At 43.3% G+C, this 14,870-nt stretch overlaps 2 protein-coding genes across 3 annotated transcripts in view; one reads left to right on the top strand and one right to left on the bottom strand.

The window, feature by feature from the left end:
• Positions 1 to 79: 79 nt before the first annotated feature.
• ATG10 (autophagy related 10) overlaps positions 80 to 14,870 on the bottom strand; it is a 99,058-nt gene continuing 84,267 nt past the window's right edge. Inside the window, exon 8 of one of the 2 annotated variants that reach the window (XM_042822949.1) lies at positions 80 to 160. The gene's annotated coding sequence lies outside the window, so the exon portion shown is untranslated. Of the gene's footprint in view, positions 161 to 10,756; positions 11,123 to 14,870 lie in introns of those variants that run through there. The other variant, XM_042822947.1, reaches the window with a different exon arrangement.
• RPS23 (ribosomal protein S23) lies at positions 4,953 to 6,630 on the top strand. Its single transcript, XM_042822950.1, has 4 exons — positions 4,953 to 5,019; positions 5,256 to 5,415; positions 5,915 to 6,035; positions 6,436 to 6,630. Exons 1-4 carry the CDS (start codon positions 5,016 to 5,018, stop codon positions 6,580 to 6,582), a joined length of 432 nt encoding a protein of 143 aa, XP_042678884.1. The 5' UTR covers positions 4,953 to 5,015; the 3' UTR covers positions 6,583 to 6,630.

Below are 14,870 nucleotides of genomic sequence, written 5' to 3'. Positions count from 1 at the left end.
AGGGCTGCGCGGCCCCGCACGCCCGGCGGTGTGATGGACAGCAGATGCAGCCAACGAGAGCCGTCTCTGCTCTGGTACCCGGCGGGAGAAAGTCTCAGTGTGTTCCTGTGTTCACACGTACACTGACTGCATGCACCGACAGCAGGCACGGCCCATGTCCCTGCGAAAGATTATTGGTTTGGGGGGAAAATGTACTGGGATGTGCGAGATGTCTTTCAGGAAGAAAAAAAAAAGAAAGGGGAAAAGAAAAAAAAAAAGAGAGAAAGAAGAAGGAGAAAAAAAGAAAGAAAAAAAAAAGGTTGGTTCTACAAACTCTGACTACACTAACGCTGCACTGAGCAGCTTGTTATCTAAGCCTTACAGAAGGGTAAAGTTATGTTTCCAAACAGCTCATAAATTTTCCTATCTGTATAATTTAATAAGGATTATTTGTATTTTAAAGAAGACTTACAATACCTTTACAATACTAGTGCTAGCTCCATTTTACTGGTGGGGAATTAGACTTAGCTCAGAAGTCAAACATTCAGAGTTGGTTAACTTCAGTTTCACTCAATTTGTGTGCACCCGCCTCTCTGGTTAGATGTTTACATACCCACAGACAACGCAAAGCAGAACTAACATTGCCAAATGTCCAGAGAATAACAGCACCTCCATTTGGGAACTGTCAGACTGAGGCACCAGGGTCCACATGTAGCACAGGCTGGATCAGGTTGTTCTGACGGGGACACCTGCTTCTACAAGACCTCTGTCCTCATGTGACTCATCAGAACGGACTTCCAAGTTGGACATTAGGAAAAATGTCCTCACTGGAAGAGCGGTTGGGTGTTGGAACAGGCTGCCCAGGGTGGTGGTTGGAGTCACTGTTCCTGGAAGTCTTCAGGAAACATGGAGACATGGCGTGGATGGACACAGTTAGTGGGCACGGCGCAGATGGGCTGAAGTGTTGGACTCAATGATCTTAGTAGTCTTTTCCAACCTCAATAATTCTATGGTTCTATGACTGCAGTTCTATCTGTGCGGGGTAAGAGGAGGGTAGGGCACAATGATTTCTCAAACCTACCGTCCATGCGCTTTCTTTACATAAACTCACTAACAGCAACTTGTAATCAAAGCATCTACACAGGGAAAGCTGAAGTAAGGGTGCTTTCTGCTGGATCCACTGTCAAAACCGTGCTCTTTCACCTGCTCATATTTGGTCTGGCCTCAGTCATGAGCACAGCTACGACTGGTGATCAAATTGAGAAAAAACCTCTGACAGAAATGCCTTTTTAGTGTAGCTTTCAGCATCGGCAGCCCACTCTTGAAAGATTAGTCTTGAGAGGCAGTTCAGACCAGCGCTGAGCTCACATTTGCAGCCATGTCCACTTAAATAACCAGGCAGGAGATAGCCACAACCAGTTGCAGCCAACAGCTGCCTTTATGCATCTGTGTATGAATGTTCATACACCATACCCAACCAATAACCAATCTAGACCCAACCGTAAGGCACGTTAATGCCTTGTGTGGCAGCTAGTAAGCTACCCACTGATGTGATCACAGAATAAGACCTACTTCACTGATTAAGAGCTCCTGTCTATTGCATTCCAGATACAAGATTAAGATAGGGGCTTTAGCATTGCAACTATTCAAAAGGATTTGCCATCTTAATTTCTCTTTCAGGGATACAGAGACTACTCTCTAATCTTAAAAATCTCTCAACAGCTTGTCCAGAGCCATGCTGCTTCTATCCAATTTAAGGTGGAATCTAAATACTTATGAGAATCCTCACATGAAAAATGAGGTGAGAGCAGTGAAAAATAATGAACAAGGGACAGTAAGCTCAACATTTTCCATGAAAAACCAGAAATTTCTGATGCCAAATGCAGAATAAATACACCAGTAAAGAGAAGTGGCTGCGAACTTTATGAAATCATGGAAGGAGGCAGAAGTGTCACACACATTTCTAAAAATTAGTAAGCCACAAAAAATGAAGGATGTTAAATTCTCTAGTATCCCTGAACATAGTTCCTTTTAAACAAGTTTTTGAGTTTTTTAGCTTTTTTTTTTTTTTTTTTTGCTTGTTTGTTTTGTTTTTAAATAAAAATGCAGTCTTCCTATTTGTACCTTGGGATTTCACACGTGGGTATTTTGTACATGTTCATTTTTCACTGGTACAGGAGCAAATGCTAAGAAAGAAAAATGCTGAAATACAAATACTTGCTGCACAGATTAACAAACTGTGTGTCCTCTGAGGTGAGAAAGGGAGATAAAATGGTATCGACAAGACTTGGCAGACCACAGCTAAACTAAATCTCTATAGGCTGAATTCAATGAAAAGTCCATTCTCTGTCAACAGAATGTATATTTAATTGTTCTTCTGCCAGCATATTTCTGCGGGGCTTCCAATCTTACAGAGAAAATGCTTTTTCAGTCCATGTTTCACAAAGAGAGGAGAAAAGTACATATGAGTGTGCTCAGACATAAGGTTCTTTTCAGACAACTAATAGAACACATAATGCCAAACTGCTAACACAGTTAAACCAATATGAAAATATTCTTTCTCACTACATACTACTAGCACATGCTCATAGGAATTCACTAACTAGCAGTCATCACTTGACAAACTGAGAGAAGGAATGAAGAAAAGTCTTTCCTTACCTCTTGGCATTTGCTGATAATATAAAGCATTCTATGTCATTCTTAAAAAGGTTCCTTTTGGTTGAACTTCAAGAATAAACAGACTAAACTGAAAGCAAAGAAGCCATCCTATGCATACACTTTGTTCCGGTGAAGAATTATGACAAACATCCAACTCTGCAACAAAATTTCTATGAAGCTTGTAAAGGAAACTTTTTGAATGGAGCCTCTATGCAGGAGTCTTGATTAGATGAGCTCTTGTGATTTGGTTGACAAGCTACTGTGTATATTTGCATGTTTTATGTTGAAATCACACAGACAAGCAAAGCTTAATCAAATGTACCTTAATCTGCAACTACATACATACTCAGTGGACAAAGGGTGAACAAAGGATCATGTGCAAAACCCAAATTCTGTTTTATGGAACACACAAGGTTGCATTCAGTTCCATAAACGCATCCAACAAACTTCCTAGGGGAATAACAATAACAGTTTTGTCTGCATCTCGCAACAAGGACTATGGTGGGCTAACTGGCTACTATTTCAAATAAGAAAAATAAAATACTGTTTTATTGTCATGATTTCTCCATCTGACAATAAGATACTGCTTAGGATTACTCTTCAAGCAAAACTTCTCCTTGGGATGATCAAGCTGCTATCACTTATTTATTTCTTAGCAACGTGGTATTTCAAACACCTCTGCTGCAAAATGAATAGCAGTCAGAGGGAAGACACAGATCTCATTGTGCCTCTTTTTGGATCTGCTCTTACTGCTCTTATTGTTTGCGATTTATCTTGCAGAAAAGGTAGTTAAGAAAGCAGTTGGCAATTCAGAGAAAGAATTCAGAGTTTCATGTGGGTTGTGAAGCAAAAAAATCAAAGACCGATAGGTAAGCCAATCAGCATTCCTGGGCTTCCACACACCCCCAAGTGTGTCACCACAGTTCAGCAAGCCCTCTGTCAAAGAAGATGATTACATAAATGTTGATGGAGGCCTAGAGATGACAGCTGTTCTGCCTCATGCTGCAGTGATTATGTACGCAGTGAGTTTGCATGCAATGAACGAGAGTGCACACATAATTTTAAACATGGATAATTTATCTCTTTGGAGGGCATCTCCTCAGGCAGACAATGGCACAATTTATTTTCAACAGTTTACCTTCAGATGACATATCAGGTCACTGTGATCAGAACAGCTTTTTAAAGTAACACGCCTAACAAAATAATGAAGTATGGCATATAAGCAACTGTACAAACACTTCAGAAACCATTAGTATTTTTGTAGACTAAGATAAGGTGTTCCTCTGGTTCACAAACAGCTACAATGGATTGATTCCTGAAATACAACAAAAGTATGGGCAAAAAAATTACCTTTATCTAGAGTTTATCCCAGTTTCAGCAAAATCTCCTCTTGGCAACTAATTTGCCAAGTGCTTTTCAACGATCTACACCACACAGCAGTTACAGATTAGTTTAGATCTTACGAGAAAACTCCACAGTGAGAGTGCTGAGAGAGAGGCCCTGGCACAGCTGCCATGGGGCTATGGCACCCCACCCCTAAAGGCCTCAGGTTGGATGGGGCCCTGGGCAGCCTCATCTGGGGGGAGGGCAGCGTGCCCACAACAAAGAGTTGGAACTGGGGGGGCTCTAACATGTCTTCCAATCCAAGTCACTCTACGATCCTATGAGTACATGGGGGGGAAAAAAAAAAAAAAGAAAAAATAGAGCAGTCTGTGCCACAGCACTGATCTACCACGGCGAAGGGAAGTCCCCACACCCTAGCGCATGGAGCAAGCGGAACGGATCCTCAGCTCCCCGCGAGGACGCCGCGGAGCACAAAGGCGCCAGGCACACGGGGGTCTCCCCCCGCCTATTCACAGCGGCAAAATGGCGGCGCCCGCCCGAGAGCCGGCGAGCTCATAGCGCCCCCTTGGGGCCGGGCGGTCGCCAGCTCCTCGGGAAGAGGTGGCGCAGCTCTGCGTCCCCGTCGCAGATGACACCTAAGCCTTGGCGCGTTACCGAGCAATTCCCTTAATAACGCATGGAAGACCATCGTTTGCTTCAGTACGCTCCGTCACAATTTCCTTCCTAACGGCTTTTATACACTTAATTAGTCCTGATCCTCTGTAAGACTTTAAAACATCCTTACAAATTTAATCTCTTTAAACTATCGGACCGGGGCTCCCTAACGACCACCGCCAGCTCTGGACAAGCCCAAACCGATCACGCTCCGCCTCAGGCGGCTCAGGGTCGCCCCGCCCGGCGAGGTCGCCCCGCGCCTGCCGGCTGTTTTCAGTCAGGCGCGGCGCGGGCAGCCCGCGGGGGTCCTCGCGAGCGCGACTAGGCGGCGCACAGCGGGCGGGGCGCTTCCTTTTGCGCTCGGCAGGCACGGTGGCAGGATGGGTGAGCGCTGTTGGGCAGGGCCGGGGGTGCGGGGCCTGGGCTGAAGGGGTCGGGGCGGCGGCGGCGGCGGCGAGGTTGGGGGGCTGGTTCCTTCATTTATCTCTGAGCCTGATGGCCCTGGCCGCGCCGCTTCCACGAACCACGGCGGCGTGGCCATTTCACTCCGCGTGGCCGGGCGGCAGCGGGGCGGCTGGGCCTCGGAGCGCCTCCTCACCTTTCCGTCCCGCCTCCCGCAGGGAAGTGTCGTGGTCTCCGCACCGCTCGCAAGCTGCGCAGCCACCGCCGCGACCAGAAGTGGCACGACAAGCAGTACAAGAAGGCTCACCTGGGCACGGCGCTGAAGGCCAACCCGTTTGGCGGCGCGTCCCACGCCAAGGGGATCGTCCTGGAGAAAGTGTGCGTCAGCCTGCGCTGCTGCGGGGCGGGGGGGCGGCGGGCACGGGGAGGCACCGGGCCTCGGGAAGGGGCCGCGGGGAAGCAGCCAGCATAAGCTCTTTTAATTCATGAATTTTGTTATACAGCACGTAGCGTTAGCGAGCTCTAGGACGTCTGTTATTGCTGCTTTATTTTGCTAGTTTAATAAACGTTTAAGAAATGAAGCAGTATGTTCTTATTGACCTAATGTAGGGGTGGATGGTGGGATTTTTTGTTTCTTACAGCTAAGACCTAAGGGCTTCTTATTTTTCAGCTTTATTTCCTGAATTAGGATATGTAGGAGAAGAGATAGTTGTGTAATTAAGCTTTAGTACTGAGTAGTTCTACATGCATCAGTGATACCTTTCTGTTTTGAAATACATGTCCAGCCTGAATGTAAAAAAAATTAGTAATATGCTATGGTGCAGTGAGAGTCTGCTAGCTCATGAAATAATTTTTTGCTGATGTGTTTTCATTTTAGTGGAGTAGAAGCTAAACAGCCCAACTCTGCTATCAGGAAGTGTGTGAGAGTCCAACTCATTAAGAATGGCAAAAAAATAACAGCCTTTGTTCCCAACGATGGCTGCCTGAACTTCATTGAGGTGAGTGATACCCAGGAACTGACTGATACGTGTGTTAAGGTAAAGAAACACAGAACAGATGGACTTAGCTGATGGTTAGACAAGGTTTCATGTCATTCTGAACAGTGTGTATCTTAATGTGGTAGCTGCAGAGGGAGGCAGAAGACGTCAGAGGCAATTTCATACTTTCCATTTTGTTGGCAAAGACAGTTTTTAGTGTTCCTGCTGCAAGCTAAATAATATTACTCTCTCCAAAACGCTGAAGGGGATATTAATCTGTGTGCCTATTGAAAGCCTTCAGTATTTCTTCTCCTTTCCCTAGAAAGTTTGTACTAGGGCTCAGATTTATTGCAGATTCTTTCAGATATCTGGGCAGGCTTGTTGTTGATAGCTTTGTAACTGCATGTTTTTTTTATTGCAGGAAAATGATGAAGTGCTGGTTGCTGGTTTTGGTCGGAAGGGTCACGCTGTTGGTGACATTCCTGGAGTTCGCTTCAAGGTTGTCAAAGTAGCCAATGTTTCTCTGTTGGCCTTGTACAAGGGCAAGAAAGAGAGACCAAGATCATAAATTTCTATTAACTTGCCAAGAATATCAATAAAATTTTTGATTGGAAAAGTTTCTATCTCTTTATTTAAGATTCAGAATATTTTGCAAGCAATGGGTCTCTCACAGGCAGGGTACACTGCCCTTTGTTGCAATAGGTTTTCCCTTAATGTAGCACATGCTTTGCTGTACAACCGGCATGTTAGCTCAAAAGTTTCCAAGTTTACTCCACAGCAGCTGTTTGCCTGGAAATTCAGAGATTTACTTCATAGTTTGAAATTGTTTTGGGTCTCCTTCCAGTTGTCAGAGCCTTCATGAAGGCTTATGCTGCCAGGATGGAACAATAGATGCTTCTAAGGTCTCTATCCCTTTGTAAGCCATTTCTGAAAGCTGTTGCAAAGATGGTTTCATCAAAGAAAGTTACTGAATAGTCATACTGCCACATGAACTTCAGGTCTGAGTATGATGCTAACTCTATGTGGGGACCTGATGTAAAGAAGCAGGATGTGTTACAGAAGGAAAAACTCAAATTTTTGCTCTGTAGCCTGTGTTTTCAAGGGATGGAGTGCTGTAAGAGCATAGAAAAGGGGACTAATGTATGATGCCAGCACATGGATGGTCCAGTGGAGAGCTGACAAGCCCTGTGCCCAGTGAACATGTTATCTGCAGCAGTTACAATTTCTGATGGTGGTGGAGCTGAGTTTTCAAGCTCCATGCCTGAGTCTGCTGAGGCTTCTTGTGGTGGGCTGTTTTTTTGGTGTCAAACCTACAATGATTGTAATAGGGCTGTACCATAAAGCCATTGTTAATCGTTAGGTGTGGCCTATATGGTGGAAAGGGTCAGGGAGTGAGATGTTCACTGCTTTATGCAGCAAAGTCGTGTCCTTGTTCTCTCTCCTCTACAAAGAAAGCTCCATTTCTCTGGAGTATTTTGAAAAATACAATAGAAGTAATGCCTCTCTTACAATGTTGGTCCATGGTGTCAGAGGCGGACGTTTGTGTACGGCAGGAGAGACAGAACCTTAAAGCCAGTATTTTGTCGCCGTCCAACAGATGGCAGTAGAGGGGCGGTCTGACAAAATGGTGTCTGACATAGAAGTGCAGATGAAGGGAAGGTGTGTCACTGCATTCCTCTCTGCAGAAAAAATTGCACCCGCTGGCAGTCATTGATGCTTGCTGACTGCTTATGGAGATCAGCCAGTGGATGTGAGCACAGTGAGGCATTTCAGCACTGGTAACAGTGGGTCACCTACACCAGTGCTTGTGCAACAGCATGCAGGCTCTTTTTCATCACCGGTGAAATTGTGTAGCTGATAGTGGTGACTGTGTTGAAAAAGGGTGTTTTGTAGCTGGAAGTTTGCTCTATCAAATGGTGATATTGTGCTCTTTGTAATGGTTGTAGTTTTCATGGAAATAAACCAGGAGGCAGTACTTGCCAAGAGCTTCATATTCATTCTTAGTATTCAAATAAAAGCCATTCCAGTTTCTAGTGTGAAGGCAGGCAGTGGCACCTGACACAATTTATCACTTAGGTCCTGAAGGGATTATTAAGGCATTTACCTAATTTCATCTCTGTACTCCTCAGCCTCCAGACTTCACCCAGCTATTTTCATGTTACATGTTATATGTTAAATAGTTTGATTGAACAAGTCTTGCTGATTTGAAGATACTGATTTCTTTTAGTGCAGTTCAGTTGTTATCTGTTATCATTTAACTACTGTCATACTGACTAAAATATATCTTTGAATAATATTTCTTGCTTTCCTCTGCCACGCTAAAACAAATTTCTAAATAGTTGGGATTTTTTTGTTTGTTTTGTGATTTTGGGTTGGTTGGTTTGGCTTTCCAGAGGTCTCTACACCATTATCGAACTACTGAAAAACTGAAGCTTTTATCACTTAGTATTTTCTGTCATTCTTCTCTGTATTGTCCAATTTTTCAATATCACATTAAAAAATAGATGTTAACATAGAATTATAGACAATAATAAAGAGGTCAAAATGTTTCTCCATGTTAGCCTTTAAACTACTGCTAAATCTTCTATGCTGTCAATATCTGCACTTTTTACCTCAAGTTTGGACCTTTGAAATTACATTTTCCATAGAGCTTATGGTGGAGCATGGGTTCTTAGTTTTGTGCTAGGGCTATCTTACACAGCAAAAACTAAAAATATCTACCTGGCTGAAGTTTTGATTGTAAACAATTTTCTCTTTAACATCATGGTTCATCTGTGTGTTCATTCACAAGGCTCTGCTTCAATTAGCATTCACTAATTTATATGGAAGAGGAATAAAATTTAAGACCAGGCTGAGAATCTCTGCCACTGACTGTTTTGCAGCTTAGTCATCTAGTTGTGAGATTTGGATTCAAATCTTTGCTCAGATCAGGCACAGAAGCAGCACTGAATTTTGTTTTTCTGTAGTCTTGCTAATACTGTAGCTGCTATCCTAGTGAAAACTCGTTTATTGGCATCCCCTTCCCAACTTTGGGAAAGTTGCTGTCTGTGATTCCAGAATTACGACTCCCTTGTTTGCAACCTGACTCAGATTTTCAGACCTTGACTTCAGAGGCACAATGGTCTTTGGTGCAGAGAAAAATGAAGCTGAGAAGACCAGGGCCATGATGAATGGGGAAGACACAACAGAACAAGACAGAAAAGAGGGAAGAGTTTTTTAGGAGCTCCACCAGACAGACTGTAGAAGCAGTGTAGATGCACAGTACCAGTAACGTACTCCAGCCAACCAGCACACCAGAACCTGGTGAAGACCCATGAAAACCTAATGAGGTTCAGTAAGACCAAGTGCAGGGTGCTGTGTTTGGGTCAGGGTAATCCCAGGTGTTTATACAGACTGGGGGAGGACCTCCTTCAGAGCAGCCTTGCGGAGAAGGACTTGCGGGTCCTAGAGGATGAGAAGCTGGACATGAGCCAGCAATGTGCGCTTGCAGCCTGGAAGGCCAACTGTTTTTGGGCTGCATTAAAAGCAGTGGTCGGCAGGGAGAGGGAGGTGATTGTCCCCCTCTACTCAGCTCTTGTGAGGCCCCATCTGCAGTACTGCATCCAGGCCTGGGACTCCCAGCACAGGAAGGATGTGGAGCTCTAGGAGTGGGTCCAGAGGAGGGCCACGAAGATGATCAGAGCTGGAGCACTTCTCCTATGAGGAAAGGCTAAGGGAACTGGTCTTGTTTAGCTTGGAGAAGAGAAGGCTCTGGGGAGACCTCATTGTGCCTTCCAGTACTTGAAGGGAGCATATAAACAGGAGGGGGAACAGCTGTTTATGAGGGTGGATAGTGATAGGACAAAGGGGAATGGTTTCAAACTGAGACACGGAAGGTTTAGATTAGATATTAGGAGGAAATTTTTAACACAGAGGATAGTGAAGCACTGGAACAGGTTGCCCAAGAAGGTTGTGGATGCGCAGTCCCTGGAGGCATTCAGGGCCAGGCTGGATGTGGCTCTGGGCAGCCTGGTCTGGTGGTTGGTGACCTGCATATAGCAGGGGGGTTGAAACTAGATGATCATTGTGGTCCTTTTCAACCCAGGCCATTCTATGATTCTATGACTCTGTGAAGACTATGGATGGATCCCATGCCATCAGCTAATCCCAGTTTCGGTACCCACTGCCATCACTTTTTTACTGAGATACACAGCTTGGTAGCCTTCATCCCATCTTGGATAGGGGAGGGTTCACTGCTGACATTTTTGTTCTTTCCTGCAATACGTGTCTTCTGGATGCATTTTCTTTTCACCCAAAATTCTAATGTGGACAGATTTTGAGGATATTCTACACCTGCCCAATATTTCTTACAGCTTCACTGAATCACGTGTACTGTTTATGCACAGTACTTCTACTATGCTACTGTAAGTCCAGAAATCCCAGATATGTCACTACAACACGTCTGCTGTGGCTCTGTGTATTGCTTCCGTGAGACACAGATGCAGTAACCAGAGGTTGCACACGGTAGAAATGCAAACATATCCTACTGCGAAATCTCTGAAATCTAGCCTTAATCTAGGAGCATGGTGACGTCTTGACCTGAACCGAATATGGTGACATCCTGACCTGAAATAATTGGTTGCCAGTAGCACAGCCGTATTTATCCATGATATGCATCAAACCAAGCACAGGTAAACAGGTGAGAGAAATCATAAACAATTACATGCAAACCAGACAAGCTAAAACGTTTTTTTCAGGTGATCTTTGATTGCAGCACGATTAGAAACTGCTGGATTAGCAGACCAGCCTCTGCATTCAAGGCTGTGATTCAGAGCTTGCAGACCTGACAGCAGTTCTAGAGGAAGAAGCAGGTCCCTGTCCCAGTTTAATCAATAAACCAGTCTCATACACACAAATAATGTTATCCTGCACCACCACTGGTGTTACATTATTTCACCCAAGTTTATCACCAGCAAACGGAGTCTTATTGTTCCTATTATGATTTGCTTTTCTTGCTTAGCAGAAAATACCAGAAAGGCTTTCAGTAGAAAAAGGGATTATACTGCAGCCATCAAAGAGTTCTGTTAAAGAAGTTGTGGTTCATATTCTTTTCAAGTTCTGAAGACAACCTGACAATAGAGGAAACGAGGGTTTAGCGGCGGTAAGTGGAGCTATTTCTGAAAGTAGGGCACTGTCGTGAGGTAATCTCACCTCTAGATGTTGCTGTAAGCACGATGAGGGAGAAGCTAGAGCACAAAAGTTGTAAACCAACAGTTCATGCACACTTTGACAGAGGAAGTCTTCAAAATGGAAAAGTTAGCTTTTAACTGATTTGGTGAGTTTCCACTAGAAATGGGGCACTTACTGCCTTACCGTCTTATGTACCCAGTTGGAGGATAGATGCCGTACAGAAACACCAGAGCCTACAGTGTGAATTCATTGCACATCTTGTTAGATCAAAAAAATGAATAAAAGAATACAGATTACTCCTCCATTAGGCATGTGGATGTTTTATAGGCCTAGTTAAATTAGATCTCTTTTTTGTTTGTATTAAACTTCTTGTAAAGATAATATTATGTAATACTAGTTGCAAGAAGTGAGCAAACATGCAGAATGGGAGCAGAAGCAAAGCACTAAGTTATTAAAGCAAGTTGCACATTCTGAGTTGCATTTTGCCACTGATTTTATGAATATGTTTAGCATATCTGGTCAGAATTTGGGCATCAGGATGCTTTTAGGATGTCTGTCTATGGAACCTGTCAGTGCTCAAGAATAACTTCTGTTACTTGGAAGCTGCACAAAATAATTCAGACGAAGATAAGCCAGGCCAGACTTTATCACAGTCACTAGTAAAGTGGTTCTAAGCCTAATTAAGAATGCCAGAACTATGTATTATGCAACCAAATCCTCCAAAAGAGAAATCAGAGGTGAACCTGTGCAATTAATACAGCAGACATGTAAATCTTGAAGCATATGAAGCCAGTCATACCTGACTGCTGAATGCAGGAGAATGAACCTTATCGACCCTGGAGAATCACTGTTTGACCTAGTAAGGCCTGGATGGAATTTACCAAAATTGATGACTTTAATATGGATTGGGTGCAAAGAAAAGAAAGACTAGTTAGTTCCTACAGGCTGCCACATCTTTTACCACCTCTGCTCAGCCTGGAGCTGTGGACTCTACCTTCCCCTGAAGTGGGGTGGCACTAACTACAACACTTTTTGCAGAGGCAAGAATCATCAAGTTGTGCCACTGCATTGCAAGGTGATGGATTCCACGACAAGGATTCCAAGCCCAACACTGAGATTCCTCTGGTGATGCAGATGACTGCTTACTGGGATCCTTCTCTGTATATAGCCTAATCCCAGGAATCACCAAAGGTTGGGAAATGAGACACCTGAATACTATCTATCTTCCTCTATCTGGCCTTTGCTGCTGGCTTGTCATGCATGGCTCTGGAGCCTGACACAGCCATGTGTCAGACAGCACAACTTCCTCTAGTGTGCTGCACTAAAAATGATATTGAAAAATAATACTGCAGGAACACATGCTGTTTTCTAGCAGGCTGGAGGAAAAAGATGTTCAAGGTGAGACTCTATAACACTCTTTCCAAACATAGCAGTTAACTCTTCTCTCACTTGAAGCTGAAATTCATCTTCAGTAGGTGATGGTTACAACAAGCTCTCCAGCAGTAAGTTAAAGTTTGCTGGTTTCTTTAGGCACTTCAAGACATGAAGGTAACGTCTACAACACTGTCCTAACTCCTCCTGAGCACTCAGTCCAAAGCTACACTCTTCAGGGCTACTCTCCTAGTACGCCTCTCCTCTGTAATTAGCCTGTCTTTCTAGAATTATGAATTAACACTTCAGCTACCAACAGGGCAGCTTTGCAGCTATGAACTTTATGCATACACTTTTTATTCTGGGTGGTACAAATTCATTGCTAAGAAATCTTTTACATTCTGTGAAACACTTTTAAAAGCCTACATGTGATTAAAAAAATATATACTGATATCACACGCTATATTCTCTAGAAGAGAGTATTTCAGAGGAAACAATTGTATTTCACAGCTCAGGAGAAAGAGCAATTGTTTTCCTTTGTGCTGGAGCTGGAATTCTATGTAATATAAATTCAGATGTCCAAACAAACTCATTAAATTGTACAATTGTAGTCATAGCAAATGGCAAAAAAAAAAAAAAAAAGAAAAAGAAAAAAAGACACTGAAGAAGTTCTGCTGAAATTCATGGAGTTGCAACAAGAATTGATATTGATTACTTCACCATATTCTGCTCTGACTAGCACAACATTGACTGTTGTGAAAACAAGCATGTGATTTGACCCAATAAGCATTTCTTTTAGTAACCAAAACCAAACAACAACAGACCTTCTGGCTGACCAGATGGAGGATAAATTCTAACCTGATCATTCTGACACAAATGAGAAATTATGTAGGTTGGAACTGCATTCCAAAGCAGAGCATGTTTTTGGCTTAGTTAACACACAGAATTCATTTTTCTTGCTGATTCGTGTAACTAAGGACAGGTATGAATTTGTTCCCTTAAAAGAAGTCTCAGAAGCCATGGTCCTCAACATGTCTTCCCAGATTAGCAAGTACAAACAACTGAGCAAATCAAAACCCAAGTTCAGATCAAAAAGCCTTCAATAGATTGGCTGTACTAAATACTGTAGAAGTTAAGTTGATTTTGAAATAAAACAGAATTTCTATACATATGCAATCCCTGTAGAACATCCTGTAAGTTATTAAGGCACAGATGCAAATGGGGTCTTAGATGCCTACCTCTACTCAAGCCATTACAAAGTAGACTGTAAAACACGATGATAGCTCACCTTAATCCCAAATATTTAGGTTAGTCTGTATTTGTCTCTCAATCTAATCTTAGAGCATTTGTACTAACTTAACTGAATTTTTGTTTGGTGGTATTTTGGGCAAATTTCAAGGAAACTCGAAGGACTGATGATAATACTGCTCTGTTCCTTAGTTGTTTATGGTTTTAAAAGGTTAAGAACTATAGTGGAGCAAGGAACTATCAGTTTGCTCATCCACTTCATGCTCTCTATTATCATCATCATGTCCAACTAGCTGGGAAAAGGGTCAAGGCACTGTAGAGGAATTTGGAGAGGTTTTATCAGAAGAAAGGAGGAGAGAGACTGCTTCAGAAACAGCAAAGAACTATGACTTTGCAGCTAAGTGAATGGTTTTAAGATACAGAGGAAGTAGAGTGATTACCAGCAGAGGATGTCTAGAAGCTGGAGTGTGATTGTCAGGCCATTGACAGAGAACTACCCTGATGGATGAAGCCATCCATTAGCAAGTGCCTGGAGTTTCTCTGACAAGGGAAATCTTCAGTGTAGTACAATTGCAATGCTCTGCCCAAATAATCCTCAGTTTTGTTTACAAGTGATAAATTAATGCAGAAAGTAAAGGCTGATAGGAATTCCTTCATGTCTAAGAAAATACATCATATCTTGGAATGGTCTGAGTTGGAAGGGACATTAAAGCCCACACAGTTCCAGCCTCCTGCCATGAGCAGGTTGCCACTCACAAGGTAACACTGCCCAGGGCCCCCTCCAACCTGGCTTTAAGAGCCTCCAGGGATGGGGCACCCACAGCTTCTCTGGGCAGACCATGCCAGGGTCTCACCGTCTCTGCATAAAGAATTTCTTCCTAACATCTAACCTAAATGCCCTCTCTTTTAGTTTGAAGCCATTTGGTCTCATCCTATCACTATCAAACAGTATAAAAAGTCCATCTCCCTCATGATCATAAGCTCCCTTCAAATACTGGAAGGTGACACTGAGGTCTCGCCAGAGCCTTCTCTTCTCCAGGTTGAACAAGCTTCAGCTCCCTTAGACTT

This window comes from Centrocercus urophasianus, unplaced genomic scaffold (genome assembly GCF_019232065.1).
Source record: "Centrocercus urophasianus isolate 14NV4802_14NV808 unplaced genomic scaffold, USGS_Curo_1.0 seq_21, whole genome shotgun sequence".
Classification (NCBI taxonomy): Eukaryota; Metazoa; Chordata; class Aves; order Galliformes; family Phasianidae; genus Centrocercus; species Centrocercus urophasianus.
This window is presented reverse-complemented; position numbering and strand designations above follow the sequence as displayed.